Genomic DNA, 27,508 nt, shown 5'->3' with positions numbered 1-27,508 from the left:
TTGAGATGGAGTATTGAGCGTTCAGATTTTGATACAAATTGTTAGTTCATTGATCTCAGACGTCTCCAGCTGCTAAGTGCTGGCCTATGGATTCAGCATATGGGAGCAGCGTGTGCGCCGGGGTAATTTATGTAGTCGTTGGCTGCTGTGCCTCGCTCGGTCCAATAACCGGACGCAGTATGAGGGGCGACAAATGACTTTCTGGGGAAAGGACAGAGAAACTCTTGAAACAAAAGCCAGGGAAAAATATTGGCGGGGTTCCTGAATAGCGAAACAGCAGTTCCACCATTGATAGTCTCTCAGAGATAATAATCCGAACATTTGTATAGCGCTTTTCTCCTGTCAGACTCAAAGCGCTCAAGAGCTGCAGCCACTGGGACGCGCTCAAGAGGCCACCCTGCAGTGTTAGGGAGTCTTGCCTTGAACTCCTTACTTAATAGGTACTTGACCTAGCCAGGATTCAAGCCCTGGTCTCCCATGTCAAAGGCAGAGCCCTTAACCAGTACACCATCCAGCCACCACAGATTAACACATCTCAAAATACAAAGTGATCTGAAATATGCTATTTAAAGAGAGGCTGGAGCCATTTTTTAAAGAAACTCTTTTTAGCCTGTTATTTAGCTTAAAGTGAACTTAAAGTCAAGGGAAAAAAATGAGATTTACTCACCTGGGGCTTCCCTCAGCCCCCTGCAGCCGATCGGTGCCCTCGCAGCTCTGCTCCGATGGTCCAGGACCCGCCGGCGAACACTTCTGGCCTCCTGGCCGCAATAGAAGCATAGGGGGCGATATACAGGCTGGGAACGCGAAGAATCACTCGCGTTCCCATGACTGTCGGCCGGTGACGGCCAAACCGGAAGTGTTCGCCGGCGGGTCCTGGACCATCGGAGCGGAGCTGCGAGGGCACCGATCGGCTGCAGGGGGCTGAGGTGAGTAAATCTCATTTTTTTCCCTTGGCTTTAGGTTCACTTTAAAGATGATGGTCATGTCAGATTTCTGTTATAACCACACTGAAACCCTGTCTGCTATATTATTTTTAGTTAAAGAGTAACTGTTAGCCCCAAAACTGAAAATTAAATCTCTCTTGCAATGTTTTATTTACTATTTAAATGAGCCAAAAAGGCAATGTAGAAATTAAAAATCAATATAATTTTTTTACTATGTATCCTTTTCCCCAAGCTCCGGATGCAAAGCCGCATATCAGATACTGCTGAGCATGCATAGCATGCCTATGTCTGCCCGACCCCCCTCTCCCCCCCAGGACCAGGTGCCGATATATGCTCACCCCAAACAGCTGACCGCTCTGACACGGAGAGAGAGCGGGAGCACTTCCAGCGCCGCCACCGCAGAGCAGCCGCCGCCGAGTCACATGTGAGAGATGCACATGTTAGCAATTTATATGGCCTTGGAATAGGGGTTCATTACCTGACTGGTACAATGTGAAGACTGACAGCAGTGGGGTCCAATTACAAACAGAGGGGTGGAAACTTTGATGACCCTGTCCCTCCCTCTGCGCGTCCCTATAAAAGAGAGAGAAGTCAATCTGCACAGAGGGTTGGTTGCTGATTAGGCCGTTTTTCTGTTAATATGTGATTTTTGTTGAATGTTATAGGTAGATTTTGCACTATAGCACTGGGCACGTTGTACCCCTGACAAAGCCCCCCCCATTTGAGGAGGTGAAACAAGTAGCGTACGTTTTTTTTTGGGGGGGGGGGGGGGTTATTATCATGGCAGCGTGAGCTGGGATTACTTACCTAGACTAGTTTCCAACCCACTACAGTCTGATCTCTAATTGTGTTTTATATTTATCAGTACGACGACCATTGGTTTTAAATTGTTATATATTAAACAAGTTAAGATTTAGAATCTGTCTCCTCTAGAAAAGGTTATGTTTGTGCAAGAGTTTAATTCAGAATTTCAGATGTGTGTTCTGATATGCTTTAACAAGGGAACAAACCTAAACATTAGGAGATAATGTTGTTTGAGAGCAATGAAGCTTTCTAATATAAATTTTACAGTTATGTTTCTCTATTCTTGCGAGTCCCCTTCCCAGCAACCTGAAATACAGCAACATTTACGTAAATGAGACCCTGGGCAAACATTGCTACTACTGTACGGATGGTAAATTGCAGTTTTGTGAGTAAATGCAATGCAAGCTGATAAACCATTATGGTGAAAAACAAAGAGAAAGGCTTAATTTGAAAGTTAGCAGAATTTAGAAATCATTACAAGCCATTATGTATGTACCAAGACTTTCATATGACAACTGCTGCCATTGTGTCCCCATAGAACAAGTGCAGCAGTGATGCTCCCGGTATACAAATGCAGGCATAATCCCCTAATCATGGGCGTAGCAATGGGGATAGCAGCCATAGCCGTTGCTATGGGGCCCCGCGGCAGCCCTACGTCACAGGGGGCCCGCAGCTGAGAGGACTTTATTTTTTAATTATACTGCCGGCTCCGGCCCGGGTCCCCCCGCCCCCTCCCTCCCCTCGACGGGCCCCCCTCCTTTTATGAGCAGCGGGAGGTGCGGCATATACAGAGGCTCCGGTGGGGGTAATCAGACGCTAGAGGTCCAGCTGCCTCCGGGCTACGGTGTCTCCTCTGTATGCCGCGCGCACTGCTTCCTGGTTTATTGGGTGCGGCATACAGAGGAGACTCCGTAGCCCGGGAGGCTGGACCTCTAGCGTCTGATTACCCCCGCCGGAGCCTGCTGTATATGCCGCTCTCCCGCCTCTGATAAAAGGAGGGGGGACCCCAGGTGAGGCAGGGAAGAGAGGGGCCCCTACCCCACTAAACTACTTTTCTACCTACCCTCCCACCCGGCTTCCTAACTGCCTACCCGGCTACCTATCCTCCCACCCGGCTACCTAACTGCCTACCCTCCCACCTGACTACCTAACTGCCCACCCGGCTACCTAACTTCCCACCCTCCCACCCGGCTACCTAACTTCCCACCCGGCTATCTAACTGCCCACCCTCCCACCCGGCTACCTAACTGCCCATGCTTCCACCCAGCTACATAACTGCCTACCCTGCCACCCAGCTACCTATCTGCCTACCCTGCCACCCAGCTACCTAACTGCCTATCCTGCCACCCAGCTACCTAACTGCCTACCCTGCCACCCAGCTACCTATCTGCCTACCCTTCACCCAACTTCCTATCTGCCTACCCTTCACCCAACTTCCTATCTGCCTACCCTTCACCCAACTACCTATCTGCCTACCCTGCCACCCAGCTACCTATCTGCCTACCCTGCTACCTAACTGCCTACCCTCCCACCCGGCTACCTAACTGCCTACCCAGTGCAGTGCCTGCACCGCAAATAGCGTGCCAGCCTGCCCAACCACCCTCCCTGCAGGTAATTAATGTTAGTCCACTATAGACCTGGCTACATATACTGCATTTTGTGGGGAAATCTGGCGACAATCTGATTGCATTCTGTCGGGAAATCAGCCGATAATCTGATTGTATTTTATGGGGAAATCTGCCGACAATCTGGTTGCATTTTGTGGGAAAATCTGCCGACAATCTGGTTGCAATTTGTGGGGAAATCTGCCAACAATCTGGTTGCATTTTGTGGGGAAATCTGCCAACAATCTGGTTGCATTTTGTGGGAAAATCTGCCGACAATCTGGTTGCATTTTGTGGGGAAATCTGGTGACAATCTGGTTGCATTTTGTGGGGAAGTTTGGCGACAATCTGATTGCATTTTGTCGTGAAATCAGCCGATAATCTGATTGTATTTTATGGGGAAATCTGCCGACAATCTGGTTGCATTTTGTGGGAAAATCTGCCGACAATCTGGTTGCAATTTGTGGGGAAATCTGCCAACAATCTGGTTCCATTTTGTGGGGAAATCTGCCAACAATCTGGTTGCATTTTGTGGGAAAATCTGCCGACAATCTGGTTGCATTTTGTGGGGAAATCTGGCAACAATATGATTGCATTTTGTGGGGAAGTTTGGCGACAATCTGATTGCATTTTGTCGGGAAATCGGCCAATGATCTGATTGCATTGCCTGCACCGCAAATAGCGTGCCAGCCTGCCCAACCACCCTCCCTCCAGGTAATTAATGTTAGCCCACTATAGACCTGGCTACTGTAGATCTACAGTTCTGATGTCCACATTAAAGTGAACCACAGACAAAGCACCCTCGTGTATTTTACCATGTATTTCAGTGGGAACATTAGAGAAAACACCTACCCTGCTCTCTGTTTCATTCTTCACTGTTCAGCTTGATTGTAAATCAGCCCTGATAAAATCCCCCACTGAGCATTCAGTCTGGCTTTGCTGCTGTCTTCTGTGATGCCTTTTCAAGCCCAAGCCTGCCCCCTTCTGGCTCTGCTCAGGAATCATTATAGCTGAATCATTACAGCAAAGCCAGACTGAATGCTCAGTCAGGGATTTTATCAGGGCTGATAACAAGCAGGCTGAGCAGTGAAGGATGAAACAGAGAGCAGGGTAGGTGTTTTCTCTAATGCCCCCACTGATATACATGGTAAACTACATGAGGGTGCTTCGTCTGTGGTTCACTTTTAAGGGATCTTCGCAGTTCCTCGTTTCAAATAGTTAAAATGGCTGCCTACTACTAGGCAGCCTACGCAGAACTACTGTGCCTGCGCAGTGCAGCACTGATGACGTCAGCGGTGTAGCGGTGGAGCGCAGAAGAAGCCGACCTGGAAGCCGACCTGGCGAGGACGGCTTCTGCAGCGGAGAAGACTGGGAGCCACCGGATCTGCAGTGAGGGCACAGAACGGCTGCCAGGAGCCTGGACGTATCCTTTAACCTTCCTGCTCCCTTTTCACTACCATTCCAGGATTGGTGTGAAATTCATCAAGTGTGACTAATGTTGTCTGTTTGAATCACAGTTTACGCACTCATCCCCCACACTAATGCTTAATGGATTTATCTGATTTAAGCTTGTGGACAATTAAGTCTAATTAGGTGAGTCCTTATCTGTCTTCCATTTTTTGTTTCTTGTGTCCTGCTCGTCAGGTGGAGGAAGTGCAGGAAGTAGAAGGATTCTGTCTGTAATTAACCCTTAAATGTAAAAATATTTTTTATATAATGAACCACATTTTTTAGCATGCATTTTAAATTTGCTATTGAGCTGCCCTGGGAGTTAAAAATGATGCTTGGTTCCCTTTAAGTGTGTATACAGGGACATCTGGACAAACACATTACAGCTTTACTGCTGCACCTCCTTCCTTTTTGGCTTCTTTCTAACTTTGGCTTTATCCACTGAGGCGCTACCTCCTATAGTCTAAAAGCTGTATTTGTTTTACTTGTTGTCCTGGCTAACCTGTGAAAAAATAATTTGTGTTTTGTTTTCATTTCCTAATTCAACTTCAGCCCCCAAGCAATTTTCACATATCAGCGCAGCTTCCATACATTTGCCAATAACTTTATTGCTACTTATCACACCTAAATGATCTATACGTTTTTGTTTGTTTGTTTGTTTTGTTTTGTTTTGATTTCAGGCGAATTAGGCTTTTAGTGGGTGATATTTAGTAACTACCTTATTTTCTATGCATTTTAAAGGAAAAATAAGGGGAAAAAAAGAAAAAAAAACACATTTCTTCATTTACATCCATTATAGCTTTACAATAAACAGTGCTAACTATAAGTTAAACCCAAAAATGTGTTTCCTTATCTATCCTGGTTATTACAACGTTTAAATTACGTTCCTAGTACAATGTATGGTGACAGTATTGTATTGTGTTTTTTGCTTTCTCATTGAACACTATTGATGATTACAAGACCTTATTTCCAAAAATAACAGTAATATACCCTCATGCCATACATATTTTAAAACACATTTTTGTTTATATTTTGTTACTTTGTTTTCATTTTACAAGTCTTTTATTTGGTACAGAATATACCAATTTTTATTTATTTTGATTAAGTTTGGCACTAAAAAGAATACACAAGACATAGGCCTCAACCCTAAAACACCCTACAATCTATTCTACTACTTATCACAAATAAAATGTTACCATATATGTCTAATATAGTTTTGCTAAAACTTTCCCAAGTATGATCATAATTTTGAAAATTACTTATTACTTTATTTTTTTAAATGTATTATTATTACTTTATTTTGGATTGAGTTTGTCCCAACCTATTTTTTTTTTATAAGATGAGGGTCCAAGCTTTTAAACACACCAAAATGTATTCTATAACTTGTCACAATTAAAATGATACCACATGTGCTTTATTTAGTAACAAACTGGTGGTGCACCCGCCACAACTACACTGGACGTATATGAAATCCAGTTTGAGTTAAGCGGGAGCTGACAGTGCAAGGTCAAGAACCAATGAAAGAGCTACTTGCAGCCTAAAATGTGGCTTGAGGTAAAATGTGTGTAAAAAAGTGCTGTCATTGCATTATATAATGGGAATTCCTCATTATTCGCTTTAAACAGCCATGGAATATGAAGTGTGTATTATGTTTCATTTACAGAAACACGGCATGCTCACTTTGGTTTCTAGGTATTTTGGCAACTCACAGAATGATTTGCAAGCATCAAAACAACTTATAGCTCTGAATGGCCAACCACACTTTAGAGTAATAGTTCTAAACCATCAGATTCTATAGCCCTTACCTCTTCTCGTTGGTCCAGGCTGATTTCAGGAGGGTCATCGTCGTCCAATGTTCGGGTGGGTCTGACGAAGGCGGGTGGGGTGAAACGTTTGGTTTTATCAAATTCTTCAGGCTCCACACCTTTCCCATCTCTCAATCTCTCCCAGGCCGCCCGGTTGATGGGGTTCTCCTGCCGAGGCTGGGATTGGCATGGGGAGTCAGTTAGTGAGCCCTCCTCATCCCTCTCCTCCTCCAGAACTTTGTCCAGGACATCTCCTTTGCTTGCTTTCCTGATGCAGCCCTCAGATTTCCTCTTACTGGGTGGCCGGTCCTTTAGCCCATCCTTGAAGGCGGAGACAGCAATGCTGACCTTCTGCACCTGCTCCACCGTCTGCCTCTTGGACATCAACACACCCATCCTCCTGCAGGGCAGAGATGGACGCATGCATTAGGACACAAAAAGTAGACCTTGAAACTCAACTCCAAAATTGGACTTGAGCTCTAACTTTATAAATACTGAGTATATAGCACATGTCTTATGCGTTAAAAACCTTTACTATTCAAAATCTTACATTGGATCCAAAACTCGCCTTCCTGTTTTTATAATTGCGTTCAATAAAACTGCTACTATACAAAGTTACATATAACTTAATTAGCAAAAATGTTGAAGTGCAAGAAAACAAAAACAATTATTAAAAATTAGCTCTTCAATGGAAACAACCAATTCCTACCCTTCACCTTCCCTTCCTGAAAACCAAAACTCCTCCGACCACCATTACCCCACCCCCGCAAGTCATGTGGTAACAACCACAAGGGGGCAGACTGATGAAATCCTGCTTCAGATTCAAGCTTTTTGGGACTTTTTTGGTGACATTTTCACTTTTTTGGGGCCTTGGGCCCTTACTTTCCAAGGTAATTGCATGGACCCCAAACATCCTGTGTTTACCAAGTTTGCAAAGGAGAAGGGAACGTGCCACAAAAAATACCTTTCTACACAATCAATTTACATATTTTTTTTTCACTATGTGCATGTGTTTAATTACTTTCAACCCTTTTTGGGATAGATAAGGGGTGGTGATGAACCACAATACTAATTTCTTCCGGAGTGTGTGAATGTCCAGGGGTCATGTTTTTTTTTGTTTTTTTGTTTTTGTTTTTTTTGTGTTCCAAAGGGAGCAGAAAAAACATCTGGTCTCCCAGAGTGCTCATCATAGACCAGGCAGAACATCACACTGGGAAGGCGGGGCTACATACCAATATACAGCCATATACAGGATGTGTTTCTGATGCTGAAACCAGCATAATTAACCTAAAATTGGGTATACTGAATAATGTCATACATTCTACTATACAGTATATCATTACAGTTCCTCTTTAAAGTAAACCAGAGATAAATGATATTAAACATACCTTGGGCTTCCTCCAGCCCCCTCCGCATGGATTGCTCCCACGCCACCGTCCAGTCTTCTCTGTTTTCTATATCAGGTCCCGTAACTTCGGCCAGCCGCGGTCAGTTTGCACAAGCGCAGTGCGCTCTCTCCACCTGCGCATACTCAGACTGGCCGCAGCTAGCCAAACTTACGGGACCCGGGACAGAAGACGGAGAAGATTGAGGAAAGCGGTGCTGGAGCGATCAGTGCGGATGGGGCTGGAGGAAGCCCCAGGTATGTATAAAACTTTTAATATTCTTCATCTCTGGTACACTTTAAGGGTCATCCCTTGTGTAGATAATTATGATCAATGTAAGTTTGGGAATTATATGGTTTTCCACCTCCCAAGATACGCAAGAGGGTAGATGCAGGATGGCATCTAACCACTTCGGTACCAGCAGCCTCTGCCCCCTTAAGGACCAGAGGCTGCTGGTAGACTAAAACGCAGCATATCGACGAATCGCTGCAATAATCCGTCGCTCACGCCGCTCTGCCCCCGCCGCAGGCTGCTCTCTCTGCCGTTGCTATCACGGCAGATCGCTGTGCGCCGGTCAGGAGCTGCTTTCATTGGCTCCTGAACCTGTCACTCAATGTAAGCCAATGGGATTGGCTTATAGTAATGACAGGGCCAGGAGCTCCTTCCCGGCTCACAGTGCTCTGCCATCATAGAGGCGGCAGGGCAGCACATTGCGGCGGGTGGAAAGCGGCGAGAGCGGCGGTGTCAGGCGGTGACGTACGGTGAATGGGACATAGAGCTTACGTCCGGTCAGAACCGCAGCGCCACCTGCCCGACGTAGATTTGTACTGCGTTGGTCTGAAATTGGTTAAACAACTGTTTAGTCAGATACTGTGATGGTCTTTTTTTGACCACCATATTATACAGATTAACAGCTGCTACCTCAATAGCGAGGTCGTGTTTTGCCACACCACAGGTTGACTTGAGTTTCAAAGAGTTTTATTGGACATAACGTCAGTTGCAAATATTTACACCAAACAAAACATGTGGAGCACCATCCATAAGCAAACAATAAATATTAACTAAATGTACAGTGCATAGAAATGTGCAGAAAGGCCAATCAGATACAATGTCAATCCAAGAAAACAGCTATGACCTCAAAGAACCGCACCAAATCCGTACACAAAAATGTTGCAAAAAAGTCCATCCTTTATTAATACATCAACAAATTGTTGATGTATTAATAAAGGATGGACTTTTTTGCAACATTTTTGTGTACGGATTTGGTGCGGTTCTTTGAGGTCATAGCTGTTTTCTTGGATTGACATTGCAAATATTTACAGACAAGCAGTCAGATGCCCCTCAGGGGCAGATCTAAAGATAGGCTTACATACAGGGAATAGTGCAAAGGCTTAGTAACAAAAACAAAACATTGGTCACAATATTGTTCAATGTCAATTAGGAAAAACATGTTTGTTAGTAGTGGGAGAGCACAGAAGACACAATGCAGGCATATATAAAACCGGTGCCAGTAATACACATGAGCCAAGACCACAAAGGTCGGTACAAGAGAGTCAGGGTTGCCATGTCTTGATAAATACCTCCATAGTATAATTCCCTATTGCTAATGGCTAACAGCCATTCTGAGGTAAGGATGTCCATAAGAATGGAAGTTGTGAGGTCTAGGGAGAGGAAAGGCTGGGGCTACTGCCTGGTGATATGAAATCTGGCCGCCTTGGCAATGTGTTGAGCATATAGTGGGGGTATTTCTAACCTCAAGGCTTGTCGCCTATGAGACGGAGTAAGGGCCTGTGCCCACTAACGCAGTTGAGCGCAGTTGTGTCCACTTTTCAACATCTGTAACATTGATGTGTTGCTGAAAAGTGGACATAAACGCACACAGCTGCATTAGTGGGCTCAGGCCCTAAGGGATCTAGAGAGATCAATTTTTCCAGAGCAGTGTTTATTAGTGATTTGATCTTAGCCCAGTAACACTTGACTTTAGGTCGGAACCACCATATGTGTGCAAAGGCTCCCACTTGTCCACAACCTCTATAGCATAAGTTGGATTTATTGTGAGAAATGGTGTGAAGTCGATCCAGAGTTAGGTAGGACCTATTTTGTAAATTAATAATCCGAACAAGGACTTCTTATTGAGTAGGTACTGACCCTAGCCAGGATTTAAACCCTGGTATCCCATGTCAAAGACAGAGCCCTTAGTCAGTACACTATCCAGCCACTGTTATTAGTCTCGATATGTGAAAAGTTGACACTACCTTTTGTTAAGGAAAGACAACATTTCAACCAACGTTTGGGATTGAGGGTGATATCCCGATCTTCCTCACATAGAAACAAAGAGGGAAGCTTGGACCATTCAAGAGGTTGAGAGATAACTGAATATAGGTAGGACATTAAACCTCCCTCTAATGGTCTCGACTAACACCACCTCTCGTAAGTTTTTTGGTGTATCTCTGTGACAGATGTGGGGAGGGACTTTAAAAAGTGGCAGTTGGGAGTTTGTCATTGACTATGAAGTGCTTTAAAAGCAAATAACCTTGAGACTTCCACCACCTAAAGGACCCTGACTCCAAACCCAGAGAAAAGTTTGTGGCTCCAAAAATACAGGTTGACTTTGAAGTGATTAGAAAAATAAGACTTAGATACTCACCAAAAAAGCAGGAAGGCTCTGAATCCCCATAGTGCCTTCCGGTCATCTCTCCATGACCTTGTTCCAGCGTTGTTCCCTCCCTAGTGAAATTACTCTACCTGCAGGTCGAATAAGGCTTCGTCTCTCCTTGGGCGGGCTTTGGAAGTACTTATGTCTTAGAGTACTTCTATAGATGAGTGGATCGGTAATGTGCATGAGTGAGTCCACACCTTGCATGCGCAGTACGGATACACTCATCTTCAGAAGCACTCGGGGACGCAAGTGCTTTCAAAGCTTTCTGAAGAGTTCCAAATGCACCGATTTTAAACAGGGGAAAGTAGGGGAACGAGGAAGCAGAGATAGGACTGAGAAGGTGCTATGGGATCCAGAGCCTTCCCTCCAAATAAGTGAGTATAGTAGTCTTTTTTTTTCCAGGTCACTTTAGGGTTGCTTTAAAGAGGATCTGTATTGAGAAAAAATGCCCCTGGGAGGTACTCACCTTGGGAGGGGGAAGTCTCTGGATCCTATTGTCCCAGCGTTAGAGCTCCCTGAACAGCGGGGATGGAAATATTTACCTTCCTGGCTCCAGCGCCTCTCCGCTCTGAGATATGCGGAAATAGCCAATCCCAGTCAGGTCTTCTCTACTGCATAGGAGCACGTCTCCTGCGCCTGCGTAGTAGAGTGGACCCGATTGAGATCGGCTATTTCCGCCTATTTCCGAGCAGAGAGCCGCAACAGCGCCACCCGCCGGGACATGGAAAGGTAAATAAATATTGCACAGACTGGCAAATTGTCGGCTGTGCGTTCCGTGGGCTGCAGAGAGACCACCGTAGGACACAGGAGGACGGTGGAAGCTGCAATAGGATCCAGAGGCTTCCCCCTCCCGAGACGAGTACCCCCCAGGGGTGTTTTTTCTCAGTACAGAGTCTCTGTAAACTTTCAGGCAATATAAGGACCATGGAAGACAAAGAAGCCTCCTCATGACTTGAAGATTCCTGTAGAACCCCGCAGCCTATTTTTAGTGTCGGAGAAGAAACCCTTGCTTGTATATGAAGAGGCTTGTTCCTCGTCAGGGTAGACGATAACAGAGAGAGACAGCTGGCGGAACGCTGGCCATTTACAACAGGAAAGCAAACATTTCTTCTGAAGGACCATTTTTATCAATCCGAGCACCACGAGAGACGGGAAGATGGATGTGACTGAAATACGAAGCGACAGGCTGCTTTAAGGAATTTATGGCTTTTCAGGCCGCCATGCACTAAGAAACCCTCGGCAGCCCTCGAGCAGTCGCGTATAGCGGGCATTAGTCAGTAATGGCGTCTCTACAGGCATAAGTGTAATCGTGCGTCGGGACAGACGGTGGGTCAGCAGGGAAAACATTGCATTAGATGGCTGCCTGGAGTCAGCTATTAGACCAGGATGACAGGTGGGCGGGCCTCCAGACTCTTATATGCTCATGTACTGTGTAGGTTCTTCAGTTGATAGAAAGGGATTAGGGGCGGAGTCACACTTTACAATTGTCGGAGCAGAGTGGCCTGTAAACACAGATAGGCACCCAGTATAACAAGTTAGAACTCTTTACTGAAGAAAAATGTGCAGAAATAAATCATACACAATCATCGGAAAGTGCATCTTAATTGGAACAGAGAGAATAAAAGGCGCAGTACAGCCCGGAGGACGTCGGATGACGTCAGCGCGCACCAATGACACGCATTGTGGAGCGCAGAAGAAGCCCGTCCTGGCAGCCGGCCTGGCCAGGTCGGGCTCGCCACCGGAGACCACCGGGAGCCTGCGCAGCGGCACCGAGGGCACAGCCTGGCTGCCACGGGCTGGAGGAAGCCCCAGGTAAGTGGATTTGGATATTTATTTTTTTTAAGCGCTGCCTGAACTTTCCCTTTAAGGGGATGTTCTCTTAGAGAGAAAAGAGACAGTTCAGCAGAACTGGTACTGAACATTTCCAAGGCCTTATTGGTGCTATCTAGTCCCAAGGTGAGACTAGCTGGCGGGGAACAATATAAATATAAGCTACTGTTCTGTAAACATGTAGCCTAGGACCGAACAACGTGACCTGGTATAGAACATGGGATTTTCCATGCCATGCGCAGTAAAGTTCATGGTTATCATTACTCCACGAGGGGTCCTAGCCAATGACAGGAGACGAGGTCAGATGATGTCACATTTAACTCTGCAGTGACGAGTATTTAAGGCAGGGTATAGGCTGCCGAGCTTACTTACTTTCTGCCTCCTGCCTCAACCTTTACTTTATCTTTATTTATGTTGTGTCCTACTTTATAACTGTATGTTGTATATAATAGATAGGCCTCGGGCCTATGTAGTCTAGATGTAACGTAGTATAGACATAAGAGGAACCTGGCTGCCAGGACTGGAGCCAAGAGCTGTAACGCAACGGACTTAGGCCTCGTTCAGACTATACGCGCTGCCGTGCGCATTTTGGCAGCGCGTATAGTGTGCGACACGCAAGAACGGTAGAAGGGCATAGACAGCCCTTCTACCGTTCCCATCATATGCGCTGCGTGGCAGCGCGATTGCGCTATCGCGTGCTGCACGCATTTTTGGGAATCGCAGCGCAGATCCCATTCATTGTAATGAATGGGATCTGCAGCGCAGCGCATAGGAGCGCAGATGGCGTGCGATCGGACGCGTTGCGTTCCAATCGCACAGCCATCTGCGCTAAATGATGTGAACGAGGCCTTACTACAGAAGAATCTGCTTTGCTAAGATGTAACAAACTGTATCTGTATATCTGTTTACTGAATAAACACATCAAACGTGGAAGACGCCTAAAGAAGTTCTATCTCCTATACTGTTTGCTGTGATGAGAATCGTGTTTGCAGCTCTTACTAATGAGTTGTTGGTGCCGGAATATAGTTTCTTAAGCCCGATTCACATTAGCGTTCCCTGTCCGGATCCGCCTGGTCAGATCCAGACCGTATACTGTACAAACGGAACGTACGTTCCGCATAGCAATGCAAAGGCTATGCGGACGTTCACATACGTACGTTCCGTACAGTACGGAGCCGGACCGAATCCGGACTCCGGACACTTTTCCAACATGCGCTATTTTTTGGGTCCGGATCTCCACCCCACGCACCCGGATCGGAGCCGGACCTGAGCCTGACAGCACCATCCGGAACACAGAAACCAATGGGAAACGGAAGGCACAGAACACACTGCCTACAAAAACCTGACGTTCTAGCCCACTTCCTATGCGTATCCAAGCGGCCATTTCGGATGGGGACACATGGGCCAAGCATATCTGGAGTGGAGCAGCAGTGACAGACGTGCTAGAGCTGTTTTGGCAGAATGTCGGAGGTGGAGGTGAGGCCTACAGCGGAGGAACCTGATTCTACAGGTGCACCAGGTGCACCTTCTGCTGACCCAAACATTTTTTTCTTAAAATTTCGCTGTTTTTTGCTCACGGATCCGGATGGCAGCCTGATGCATGCCTGATGCAAACGGACCTTACGGTTCCGATCCGGATCAGGTCCTGATCCGATCAGGATTTGATCAGGATCCGGTCCGTTTGCATGGCAAAACACAAGTGTGAACGGGGCCTTACAGTACCCACTTTTGTCCTTAACACATGTAGCAATTTTGGTAGCAATAGCATGTATGGGAGCTTTACTTTTAACCACTAAAGTCGGCACAAAGTTATGCGACATTAAAGCAAAAAATTATGCGAAATTATGAAATATTACTATAACATACAAAATTAATTAGGATTATCTCTGAAATTTTGCAAGAATTAAAGTATGGAGCACAGTGCGTACACAGCATGGGGACTATTATCGCCGATGAGATCTTTACAGAAAGCCGTGGAAACAATCACAGGGCATCAGAAAGTGCAGACTGTACTGTCTGAGCTTTCCGTCCATGGGTTGCGGTTTATCGCAGAATTGCAACACATGATTTCAGTGTGTTTACGTTGCGATCCCCTTCATGAGAACTGGAATTGCAATCGCACTGGGGAAAATGATGGGGCACCACAGCGCTATGCGTAGTGGCGGAAACCTGCGCTACATGGAAACAAGGCCTTAAATAACTGCGGGGGAAAAAAATCATCCAATAAGAAATTGCTTATTTAACTTACTGTTGTTTTTAGTATTCACTGTCAGGTTTAGGAGAAATTTGATAGGAAACAAATAAAACATTATTTCTGCTGGATTCCATCTTTACTGTTTCTCTGCGATGCCGAAAGTGACATCACGTGTGCCATTTTCTTTTTCCAACCCAGCTAAATGGTAATTTTCTCTCTGTGCTACTACAGCTAACTGTCCCACCCACGACAAACATCACCTGGACAACAGGCTTACATCACTGTGTAAACTCTTCAAAGGGAGGTAGGGATTCAAAGACTTTCTAGTCATAGTGCCCTTATCTTATCCAAAATAGGAAGCTTTCTGTTATTTGCATGCTGACATAAGCTTGTTACTATAGCTAAAAACAAAAACAAAACTTTCCACGATTCCACTGGTACTGTACAGTTCCTGATGTTCAACAAAGGCACCCAGATCAGGTAAAAAGAAAACATATATGGGGGCACTAACTATTTTTTTGGGCAATTTTCATGTTTGCTTGTTACAACCCCCTTTAAAGAGGTTCCATAGTGAGGTGACATATAGCTGAATGGTAGAATGTAGTAAATTATTCAGGACACCCACTTTTACCTTAATTATCTTTGTTTATGCCTCCGACAATACCTATATGTATATAGCTACTGTATATATTTGTATGTAAATTTGCCCTCCCAGTAATTTTTAGCCTAGGCTTGTTATTCAGAATTCTCCTCCCACACCATACTGGGAGACCAAATGTTGTTTCTGCTCACTTCAGTACAACAACAAACAAACATTCCGCAGAGATGCACCTGACAGGACTAAAGATGTCACTACCTGTAAATTTAAGAATGTAAATTGGGGAGAGGAAAGATTTTACAATGGGAAAACACTGACTAAATACTAAAGTAATATTGTTAAAAATAACCATTAAAGGATACCCGAAGTGACATGTGACATGATGAGATAGACATGTGTATGTACAGTGCCTAGCACACAAATAACTAGGCTGTGTTCCTTTTTTTCTTTCTCTGCCTGAAAGAGTTAAATATCAGGTATGTAAGTGGCTGACTCAGTCCTGACTCAGACAGGAAGTGACTACAGTGTGACCCTCACTGATAAGAAATTCCAACTATAAAACACTTTCCTAGCAGAAAATGGCTTCTGTACTGACACCTGTCTATCTCATCATGTCACATGTCAGTTCGAGTATCCTTTAAGTTCCTCTTTAAGGCCAGTTCCATTCATTTTCTTCTATTAATTATTTTCTCCCTCCGCTGACAAACCTAATCCTTCTCCACGCTTCACCCTTCCCCCAAACTTATCTGCAGGGCGCCAAACTCAAACCAAACTCTTATTTTGAGAAAAGAAAGAGGCACAGCCTAATTATGTTGTTTGCGGGGCACTGCCTAAATATGTTGCTCAGGAAGATATGCTGCCTAATTATGTTGATTGGGGGATGCATGCTGCTTATTATGCTGTTTAGGGGGAGCATAGTGCCTACTCATGTTATTTGGGAGGACATGTATGCTGCCTAATTATGTTACTTGGGGGGGATATCCTACCTGTCCTGTTCTAAAACATACCTAGAAATAGTTATCTAAAGAAGATACTACATGCACAGGATATTGTATTATAGCTTATATTGCCCACTAGCTGATTGCCCGGCGTTGCCCGAGTATGTATTTGGTTGTTGTTGGTCCGCCCACTTTTCTAACCCTAACACACAATGACTCAATGCCCTAGTTTGCGAGCTTTGCATTGTTTGGCATCAATAATTTGCATTGAAATGAAACAAATCTGATTGGCTGTGGCTCCACCCTCTTTTCTGATTTTGAACCCCAGTCACCAAATGACCAACTGTACCAGGTTTTAAGCTTGTGTCCTTAACAGTGCAAGAATGGCAGCAATTGAATATTCCCCTTGAAAAGCAATAAATGAATTTGGATTGGCTTTTGTAGGCTCCGCCCTCTTTTATGAATATTAATCCCAGTCATCCAGTGACCAACTGTGCAAAGTTTGAGAACCCTACCGTTAACAGTGTAAGAATGGCTGCAGTTTACATTTTCCCAGTGAAATTTCTATTTGTCTCCACCCACTGATGACCCAGCATTGCCCATGTATGTATTTGGCTGGTGTTGGCTATGCCCACTTTTTGTAATAGTAACAGACAATTACTTAATTACTCAGTGACCAAATTTGTGAGCTTTGCAGTCTTTGGCATCAATAATTTGCATTGAAATGAAACAAATCTGATGGGCTGTTTGTGTCTCCACCCCTTTTCTGCATTTGAACCTCAGTCACCCAATAAATAACTGTACCCAGTTTGGGGCTTGTGCCATTAACAGTGCAAAAATGGCAGTAATGAAATACTTCCCTTGAAAATCAATAGATTAATTTTGATTGGCTTTTGTAGGCTCCATCCACTTTTATGAATAATAGCTGATGAATCGGCATTGCCCGGGTATGTATTTGGCTAGTGTTAGCTCCGGCCACTTTTTCTAACCCTAACACACAAATACTCAATGACCAAGTTTGTGAGCTGTGGGGTCTTTGTCATCAATAATTTGTATATTCCCATAGAAATTAAGCAAATCAGATTGACTGTTTGTGGCTCTGCATCTCTCCGGGATTTGAACCCCAGTCACCCAATGACCAACTGTAGCAGGTTTGAGGCATCTGCAATTAATAGAGCAAAAATGGAAGCAATTTAAATATTCCCCTTGAAAATCAACAGGTGAATTTTGATTGGCTATTATAGGCTTCACCCACTTACCATAATATTAATCTCAGTCACCCAGTGACCATCTGGGCAAAGTTTGAGAACCTTTGCCATTAACAGTGTAAGAATGGCTGCAGTTTATATTTTCCTAGTGAAATTTGTTTTTGGCTCCGCCCAATTTTTGTAACCTTGACACACAGTCACTCAATGACCAAGTTTGTGAGCTCTGGGGACCTTGGCATCAATAATTTGTAATTTACCAGTGAGATGAAACAAATCTGATTGGCTGTTTGTAGCTCCACCCCTTTTCTGAATTTGAACCCCAGTGTCCCAATGACCAGCTGTACCAGGTTTGAGGCTTGTGCCATTAACAGTGCAAGGATGGCAGCAATTTAAATATTCCCCTTGAAAATCAACAGGTGAATTTTGATTTTCTTTTTAGGCTCCACCCACTTTTTTGAATATTAATCCCAGAAAATCCCAGTGACCAAGTTTTAAGCTTTTGGGTTTCTGCCATCAAAATTGTGTGAATGGAAGCAGTTTATTCAGTAAAGTAATCTGATTGGCTGTTTGTGGCTCCACCCCTTTAGTGCATTTGAACCCCAGCCACTTCATGACCAAGCTGGTTTGAGTGTAAAAGTGGCAGCAGTTACAATATTTCCCTTAAAAATCAATAGGTGAATCTTGATTGGCTGTTGTAGGTTCCACCCACTTTCCTGAATATTAATACCATTCATCCATTGACCAACTGTGTCACGTTTGAGAACCCTGCCAATAACAGAATGGCTGAAATAAATCTAACAAATCTGATTAGCTGTTTGTGGCTCCGCCCCCTTTAGTGAATTTGGACCCCAGTCACCTATTAGCTAAGAGACATCTGCCATTAACAGTGTAAGAATGGTCGCAATGTAAATATTCCCCTTGAAAATCAATAGGTGACATTTGATTGGCTGTTGTAGGCTCCACCCACATTTCTGAATATTAATCCCAGTCACCCAGTGGCCCACTGTGTCAAGTTTGGGAACCCCGCCATTAACAGTGTAAGAATGACTGCAGTTTATATTTTCCCCTGGAATAAAATGTAGTTATTGGCCCGCCCACTTTTTCTAACCTTAAAGGAGTTCTGTTACGGGGTTTCTAAGGAGGAAAACAGACACTTACCTTGGGCGTCTATCAGCCCCCTGCAGCGGTAATGTCCCACGGCGGTGTCCTCCCATCTGCCGTTCTCTTCCGCCGGCCCCGGTCTAGCGCGGCATGGGATCCAACTGTGGCTGCGCTACAGTGGCCGCGCACCCGCTCGCTTCCGCCTGCGTCATCGGAAGCTTACTGCGCAAGCGCAGTACAAGGCTCCGTTGTACTGCACCTGCGCAGTAAGCCTCAGATGACGCGAGCGGAGGCGCGGCAACGCGCATTATTCGTCTGTGTGACAGAAGAATAATAGCCCGGTGCCGGCTGCGTGGAACGGCGTATGGGAGCAGGACGGCGTGGGACATCACCGCTGCACGGGGCTGATAGAAGCCCCAGGTAAGTGGCAGTTTTTCTACTCAGGAACCCCCACAGAACCCCTTTAACATACAGTCACTCAATGACCAAGTTTATGAGCTTTGGGGTCCTTGGTATCAATAATTTGTATATTCCCATTGAAATTAAACAAATCTGATTGGCTGTTTGTGGCTCCGCCCCCTTTCCGAATTTGAACCCCAGTCACCCAGTGACTAACAGTACAAGGTTTGAAGCATCTGCTATTAACAGTGTAAGAATGGCAGCAATGTAAATATTCCCTTTGAAAATCAACAGGTAAATTTTAATTGGCTGTTGTAGGCTCCATCCACTCTCTTGAATATTCATCCCATTCACCCAGTGACCAACTGTGCAAAAATTGAGAACCCTGCCAGTAACAGTGTAAGAATGGCTGCAGTTTATATATTCCTAGTGAACTTTATTATTGGCTCCGCTCACTTTTGGTAACCTTGACACACAGTCACTCAATGACCAAGTTTGTGAGCTTTCAGGTTCCTGGCATCAAAAATGTGTAAATGGAAGCAGTTTATCCAGCAAGGAAATCTGATTGGCTGTTTGTGGCCCCGCCCCTTTAATGAATTTGGACCCCAGTCACCCAATGACCAACTGTACCAGGTTTGAAGCCTCTGCCACTAACAGTGTAAGAATGACAGCAGTTTTAATATTCCCCTTGAAAATCAATAGGTGAATTTTGATTGGCTGTTGTAGGCTCCACCCACTTTCTTGAATCTTAATCGCATTCACCCAGTGACCAACTGTGACAATATTTTTCCATTTAAAATGAACGGCTGAAATTTGATTGGCTGTTTTATGCTCCGCCCACTTTTCCTGGATTTGTAACCTCGGTCACCAAGAGACCAACTGTGCCAAGTATGGGAACTCTGTCTTGATTACTGTGAGAATGGCAGCCTTTTACATTTTTTCCATTGACATGAATGGGTGAAATCTGATTTGCTGTTTGTAGCTCCGCCCAGGTGTGCAGGGGGGCCGCGAGACCCCCAGAACATATCATCCCAGGTAGTAAGGGATCTGTGTACCAAGTTTCGTTCAAATCGGTCAAGCCGTTTTCGCGTGATCGCGGCACATACACACATACACACATACATACATACATACATCCGATTTTATATATATAGATATATAACATGCTCACTTTGTGCCAACTTGCCCCTTGAGCCCCCTATTCTAGCAGCACCCCGGCCCTGGTATCCAGCATGCTTTCCAAAATAGCAGCTGCAACTGGTTAAATGATAATATTTAATGGCCTTCACTCCGGCACAAAATGATTTTCCTAGTGAGATATGTGGTACCTTATGCTGATTTTAATACTAAAATGGAGCAATCCTTTAAAGTGAAAACTGTCGAAGGTGGATACCTTTCTAAGCTTTCAGCGTCCGACAGGTCGCTCTCTTAATCTGGCACATGAAGGCGGCACTTGACTTTGAAAGCATAAAGCAATTTCCAGCATAGTCGGCTTTTAAAGATATTATTTCTTCACTTTGATCTGTAAAAGTATTCTGTTTTCTCCTGGATTAAAGGTCTTTTTGTTATCTGGAAGCTTCTATATCAATATGAATCTGACAATGCCCCGAGCAACACTTACTTCCTGTTTTGCTTTTCGGATCTCAGCAGAGCATCAAAGTCAGCAGCTACACCTAGTGCACCGGCCAAAACCTAACTAGCATTTCCATGCCAAGCAACAGAAGGCGGGAAGACCTAGAATAGCTCTGGGTCTTGTCCGCTAGAGTTTTTCTCATTGATTTATTTGGAGATAAACTTTAAAGAGGACCTGTAACGAAGGATTGAACTTTATCCCAATCATTAGCTAATATCAGTGGCGTAGCTACAATCCTCGGGGCCCCGATGCGGAATTTGGTCCCGGTCACACAGGCAACTGCTGTGACCGTGGCCCCTGCGCCCCTGGCTAATACCCCTTTTCCCACCAGAAATCTTTACATTTTCTCAAATAGAGTATCAGGGGGGTTCTGTATGACTGATATAACCCCTCCCACAGTGTGATGTCATGACCATGGTCCTGACCGTTTGCTGCCTGTGAACCTCGTTGCATTGTGGGAAATAATAGCTTTTTTCCAGCTGCCAAGCCATCAGTATCTCCCTCTGTGCATAGAACTCTCAGTAACAAACATTCCGTACAGATCACCTGGCAGAACTAAAGATGTCACCACCTGTGATACATTTCCGAATGGAAATCAGGGAGAGGAAATATCTAACAAGGAGCAAACACTGACTAAATCATCTATAAATGAATATTGTAAAAAATAAGCAATTTTAATCATTTTCACTACAGGTCCTCTTTAAGGCCGGTTTTACACTTGAAATGTGCATTTGCGGTGGAATGTCCCACCCTGTTGTATCACACCGGAACGCACAAAATGCCTAACATATGACCTTTCTGCAGAGTGCGCCGACAGGGTCATATGCATAGCGGCGCATACCCCCCTCCTTCCCCCGCACGCCCCTCACCACCCCTTACTCAGTGACGTACTCCCTGCTGGACAGGAAGTACATCACGCGGATTCCCCGTCGTTTTCCTGTCGTACCGCGCATGTGCACCGCACCGCTGCGGCCAACATGTTTAAAATGTCTATGTCGCCCACTGACTTACCTTGCTTCCGCTACCGATACGTTGCCGTGAAAGTCTGATGGTAACACACTGTTGAATTTCCCCTAGCTCTAGTCTGCAGCAGTGCTTAGCTACTAAGATAAGCAATTATTCACACAATGTTTCTCTCCCTCCTGCCTCTTCCCTCTCCCCTTGCTTGCAGTGTCATCAGACACAGGCTGGGGGCTGGAATGATTCCTCTGTGATCTGTCCACACAGGAGCAGCTTGATAGCACATAAGGATTAAAGCATGCCAGCCAATTAGCCAGTACATCTGTAGGTAACTTTTCTTCAATAACAGCACCATCATTTGGACAATCTGCTCTGCTCAAAAGCCTCTTGAGTTCTGTTTGTGATATTTACATTTGGTTCCTATCATTGCTGAACTAGTTGGCCTTAATTTTATCACCAAAAAAGTTAGACAAAAATATCTAAAGCTTGCCATACAAACATCGATTTTGATCACCCAAATGGGCCCCAGCCGCCAGCCATCGCGCCCCCTTAGTGCCCTTCCCCTTCAAAAAAAAAATGTTAAGCCGGAACCGCCACTGGCCAGGAGAGGTATAATTTTTACCAGCTCCAGCACTACAGGTCTCCTCCATGCACCACAGCTGCACAGTCTCTGCTACCATCCTCTGGCTCCTGATCGCAGGGCCCGGCCGAGGCAGAGGCAAGAGAGGCTCCAGCCTCAGGGCGCAGTGTAGGAGGGGCGCACAACTCACTCAGCTATCATTCCCCTATTGTGTTTGAAGCAGTGAGAAATAAGAAAAGGGATACATGGCAGTGACTGCAAGCCAGATAACTAGAGATTAAAGGGGGATTGTGGGCCCTTGGGCGCCTCTAGGTCTAATAGCAATCATTGGGGTTGACTCACTAAACCGTGCTAATGCATAGCCTTGCCCTTAACACGCCTTATCAGAGATAACACGCCTTACCAAAGTGAACATGCCTTATCAAAGTTAAAACACGCCTTATCAGAGTAGCATAGCGAATGCTATGAACTTATGCCTGCTAATTGGCAATGACGAAAGCTCCACTCGTCCTGCCCTGAGTCCATAGCACTCACTATGCTACTCTGATAAGGCGTGTTAACTTTTATAAGGCGTGTAATCCCTGATAAGGCGTGTTAACGGCTGTGCTATGTGTTAGCACGGTTTAGTGAATCAACCCCATTGTGTGACGGCCGGGATGAGAGGGATGGAGAGGCGCACTTTGGTGTCTCAGCCTTGGGTGCTGGACGACCTTGTCCTGGCTCTGCCTGATCATGTGACTCGCATCGGTCGTGTGATTGATTGAAACCCGGCAAATGGCAGCAGTGTGCGGCTGTGAATCACGGAGGAGGCCTGCTGCGCTGGAACGGGTAAGTATTACACCCGCTCCTTGTGCTACTGTGCATGTGGGTGGGGAGAGGGAGGAGGCGTGCCCCCAGTCCCTCCCACAATCACGGGAGCTATTACACCCGCTCCTTGTGCTACTGTGCATGTGGGTGGGCAGAGTGAGGAGGCGTGTCCCCCAGTCCCTCCCACAATCACGGGAGCTATTATACCCGCTCCTTGTGCTACTGTGCATGTGGGTGGGTAGAGGGAGGAGGCGTTCCCCCAGTCCCTCCCACAATCACGGGAGCTATTACACCAGCTCCTTGTGCTACTGTGCATGTGGGTGGAGAGAGGGAGGAGGCGTGCCCCCAGTCCCTCCCACAATCACGGGAGCTATTACACCTGCTCCTTGTGCTACTGTGCATGTGGGTGGGGAGACCACAATCACGGGAGCTATTACACCCGCTCCTTGTGCTACTGTGCATGTGGGTGGGCAGAGTGAGGAGGCGTGTCCCCCAGTCCCTCCCACAATCACGGGAGCTATTATACCCGCTCCTTGTGCTACTGTGCATGTGGGTGGGTAGAGGGAGGAGGCGTTCCCCCAGTCCCTCCCACAATCACGGGAGCTATTACACCAGCTCCTTGTGCTACTGTGCATGTGGGTGGGGAGAGGGAGGAGGCGTTCCCCCAGTCCCTCCCACAATCACGGGAGCTATTACACCAGCTCCTTGTGCATGTGGGTGGGGAGAGGGAGGAGGCGTGCCCCCCAGTCCCTCCCACAATCACGGGAGCTATTACACCCGCTCCTTGTGCTACTGTGCATGTGGGTGGGGAGAGGGAGGAGGCGTTCCCCCAGTCCCTCCCACAATCACATGAGCACAGGGGATATTATTACACCCCTGCTTGTGCGGCAGTTAAAGCAAACAGCTGCTACTCTTCGGATGACCCTGGTAGACGAGTCTGTGGCTATATTAGAAGTGAATGTGCCTTATGGTTGACGTCACACCCAGAATAGTCTGTCCTTCTCACATTCCTCAGTGCCACAGCTAGTCATGTGGAAATTCATTTGGCCATGAGCCTCCTATTGTTCGTCATGTCTTCCGATTCCCCTGCACCGCAAGCCATTGATTTTCCTTGGTGAGGGGAGGTCGGTCAGCGCTCTCACACAAATTAGCGACCTTAGCGGGATGGAGCGGCCTCCACAGGAGAGAGGTCAGGGAAGGGCGGCCGCGCCAGCGCAGCCGGCAGCAAATTAGCAAGTTTTGTGATGTGAATGGCGCTGTAAACATTTACATCACATCAAGCGGATTAGCTGCGTGCGCGGGGACGCCGGCTTGGCAGGAATACAATAGCCGGGCTCTGCAGAAAATGGCTAATTAATTGCCTCTATATTTCAAGGTAAGTGCTGTAAATGTCAGGGAGGAAAAGCAGGAAATCTGCTGGGCTCCGGATGTTATAATAATCTAGATTTTCTAATAAGAATCTATACTTCCTGGTATCTGTAGTTCTCCTCAAGGCCATTTTTAGGCAAAGGCATTCTAAGCGAATGGGGGGGGGGGGGGGGTTATCCCCCTAGGTTATCCCCCTAGGTTATGCCCCACCCCAAATGAAGCCACGCCCCTGAATGAAACCCCCTCCCGAACGAAGCCCCTGCACCCACGGGTGTTCCATTGCCTGCTCCTGCAGCGTGTGTGCATCAGCTGGAAGTTCAGTGTCCTGAAAAGCAGCCAGTCCCTGGAGAGCAGACATCACAAGTTCCATAGTGTAAGTTGCAAGCAGCCACCACTGTGTCCCCCTGTGTCACCTCCCCCCCATGCATCCCTCTGTCTCCCTGTGCCTCCTTCTGTCCCCCTTTGTGACTCCTTCTGTCCCCTTGTGCCTCATTATGTCCCTCTATGCCTCTTTCTGACCCCTTGTACTACCTCTGCCCCCCTAGACATCCCTCTGTCCCACTGTACCTCCTCCTGTCCCCCTCTGTGCCTCCTTCTGTCCCCCTCTGTGCCTCCTTCTATCCCCTTGTATTAACTCTGCCCCTCTGTGCATCCCTCTGTCCCACTGTGCCTCCTCCTGTCTCCCTTTGGGACTCCTTCTGTCCCCTTTTGTGCCTCCTTGTGTCCCCCTGTGCCTCCTTTAGTCTTACTGTGCCTCCTTCTGTCCCTGTTTGTAACTCCTACTGTCCCTCTGTGCCTCCTTCTTGTGCTACCTCTTAACCCCTGTGTATCTGTATGTCAAACCGTGAGTCCTTCTGTCTCCCTTTGTGCCTCCCTCTGTCCCCCGGTGCCTCCTTCTGATAGCTTTTGTCCCTATATGTCCCGCCCCCCTCCTGCGCTCCCCCAGCTTAGTGTGTAAAGGCAGAGCATGGCGCAGCAGAAGCTGTGCTCTCACCTCTCCGCTGGAGTCCTGTGCTGTGCCTGTGTGACCAACCTGTCTATTTTCTGCTCCCTCTAGTGCTGGCACCTCACTGTCATGTAACGTATACTCACACTACACATGGTAGGAGATGCTGGGCACTAGGGCGAGTGGTGAGCGGACAGGCGGAGGCACAGCACTGGACTCCAGCGGAGAGGTGAGAGCACAGCTATACTCTGCATTAACACACTGGGCTGGGGTAGTGCAGGAAGGGAGAGCGATAGGATTGGCAGGTTGTTTGTATCTCAGGGACTCCCTGTGCCTCCTTATATGAGATGTGATTTTCATTCTCTAGTGTGTGCGTGACGTGAGTGTTTTGTTTTTGTCCCGGGGGGGGGGGGGGGGGGGGGTCGAGGGGATGTGACAAAGAACTTCTTGTCTGGGGTGACTAAAAGGCTTGAAATGGCCCAGCATAAACAATGCACACTGGACTTAGGAATCGCTCTAAAAATCAAAGAGCAGGAGCACGGGAACATCGTTTGCACACTTGCGCTTTGCGTTTCGTAGTGTGGAGGGACCGCTCAATTCAAAGGACTGCGTGACCCACAAAAAACAAGGTGCAAGTGTACAGAAAAACACACAGGAGAAAAAGCATAAACAATGCATGCATTTCCCCAAAAATTTTTAGTGTGCTGAAACGCTTCTCTTGTGCTTTGCCCTTTGGTTCCCTTATGTAACAGGTGCTCTTTATCTTCCATCCGTGGCTCGCTGTCGGCCATTAACCCTTTATGTAAGCGGTTGATCTCTCACCCCCCACCTGTCGTCCATTAACCCTTTCAGGCAAGCGGTTGATCTCTCTCCCCCCCCCATACTGCGCTGTGTGATTGTGGGTTTCTGAGTAATAGATGTAAATGAAAGGAGATGGCAGCAATTTCTACTCTTGTTTCTCATCAGCATTAGCGCGATGTTTCTCTGTTTAGCGGTAATGAGTCATTCATCTTGCCAAACACAAACTCCTCAGGATTATTCATGAGAGCTGATGTAAGTGGGAAATCTCTGCACCTTCCTCGTGTTTTCTTGTCGTCCCCGAAACCCCCCGTCCCGGCGTCTGTGTGTCGCCCTGTGGGGGCGGAGCTGTCACAGAGGAGCGTTTATAGTCTAGAAAGCGGAGAGCGTAAAACACCAATTTTGTTGCACAGGCTGAAGTTTAAATGATAAAACGACATCTTTTGCTTATGGATTCTTTGTGGCATGGGTGGCGAAGGGTGTGGGCGGGCGTGATTAGGGGTGTGGCATGGGGTGTGTCTTAAAGTGTCCCTCTTTCTCATCTGTAAAAGTTGGGAGGTATGAAGTAGTGGCAGCAAATCTTTATACCACAGCAGTTTGTCGACCTTAGAGCTCCCAGGGTGAGGGTGTATAAATTGCACCCCCCATAGACACGGACACACTATTGTGATGCAGTAGCCAGAGGTGCCTTTCAGTATTAGGTAGTCCCCAATATAGCTATCCAGAGACCCCCAGTATTAGTGAGCCAGGTGTAGCCCCCCCCCCCCCCTTTCCTGTGTAGGTAGCCAGAGGTGCCCCAGTATAAGTCACATGCAGTCCTCTAGCAGAAGTAGCCACTAGCCACAAGAGCCCCCAGTATTAGGAAGCCACATGCACCCCCCCCCCCATTTAGGTCGCTAGAGAGCCCCCCTTTGTAGGCAGCCAGAGAGCCCTGTTTAGGTAGCCAGAGAGCGCCCCCTACATTTTGGTACCCTCTCATTTTGGTAGCCAGAGAGACCCTGTTTTGGTAGCAATAGAGCCTGCCCCCCATTCTTCTAGCCAGAGAGACCCCTCTCCACCCATTTGGGTACCCCATTTTGAGATCCAGAGTGGCCCTGTCTTGGTAGCCAGAGAGCTTCCTTAACCCCTTGGTAGCCATAGAGACCCCATTTTGGTAGTCAGAGAGCCCCCTCCATTTTGGTAGGAATTGAACACACCCCACCCCCATTTTGGTAGCCATAGAGCCCCCCAGGTTTTTGAATCTAGAGATCAGAACTCAGTAGCAGAAATCAGAACACATTGCAGCTAGTTTACTATCAGTACAGGCATAGAGTAACAGCTTATACTGTACATACTGGAGGCAGCAGAGATCAGCACACGCTTCAGCTAGTTTACTATCAGTACAGGCACCGAGTAACAGCTTATACTGTACATACTGGAGGTAGCAGAGATCAGCACACACTTCAGCTAGTTTACTATCAGTACAGGTACCGAGTAACAGGTTATACTGTACATACTG

General features: G+C 46.5%; 1 protein-coding gene across 2 annotated transcripts in view; it reads right to left on the bottom strand.

The window, feature by feature from the left end:
• The window catches only part of PHF24 (PHD finger protein 24), a 196,641-nt gene that overhangs the window by 88,434 nt on the left and 80,699 nt on the right, over positions 1-27,508 (bottom strand). For both annotated transcript variants that reach the window (XM_068272170.1, XM_068272178.1), the window contains exon 2: positions 6,607-7,006. In XM_068272170.1, the coding sequence (XP_068128271.1) occupies positions 6,607-7,002 (396 nt within the window). In that variant the 5' untranslated portion in view covers positions 7,003-7,006. The remainder of the gene's footprint in view (positions 1-6,606; positions 7,007-27,508) is intronic.

This window comes from Hyperolius riggenbachi, chromosome 1 (assembly GCF_040937935.1).
Source record: "Hyperolius riggenbachi isolate aHypRig1 chromosome 1, aHypRig1.pri, whole genome shotgun sequence".
NCBI classification, from domain to species: Eukaryota; Metazoa; Chordata; class Amphibia; order Anura; family Hyperoliidae; genus Hyperolius; species Hyperolius riggenbachi.
This window is presented reverse-complemented; position numbering and strand designations above follow the sequence as displayed.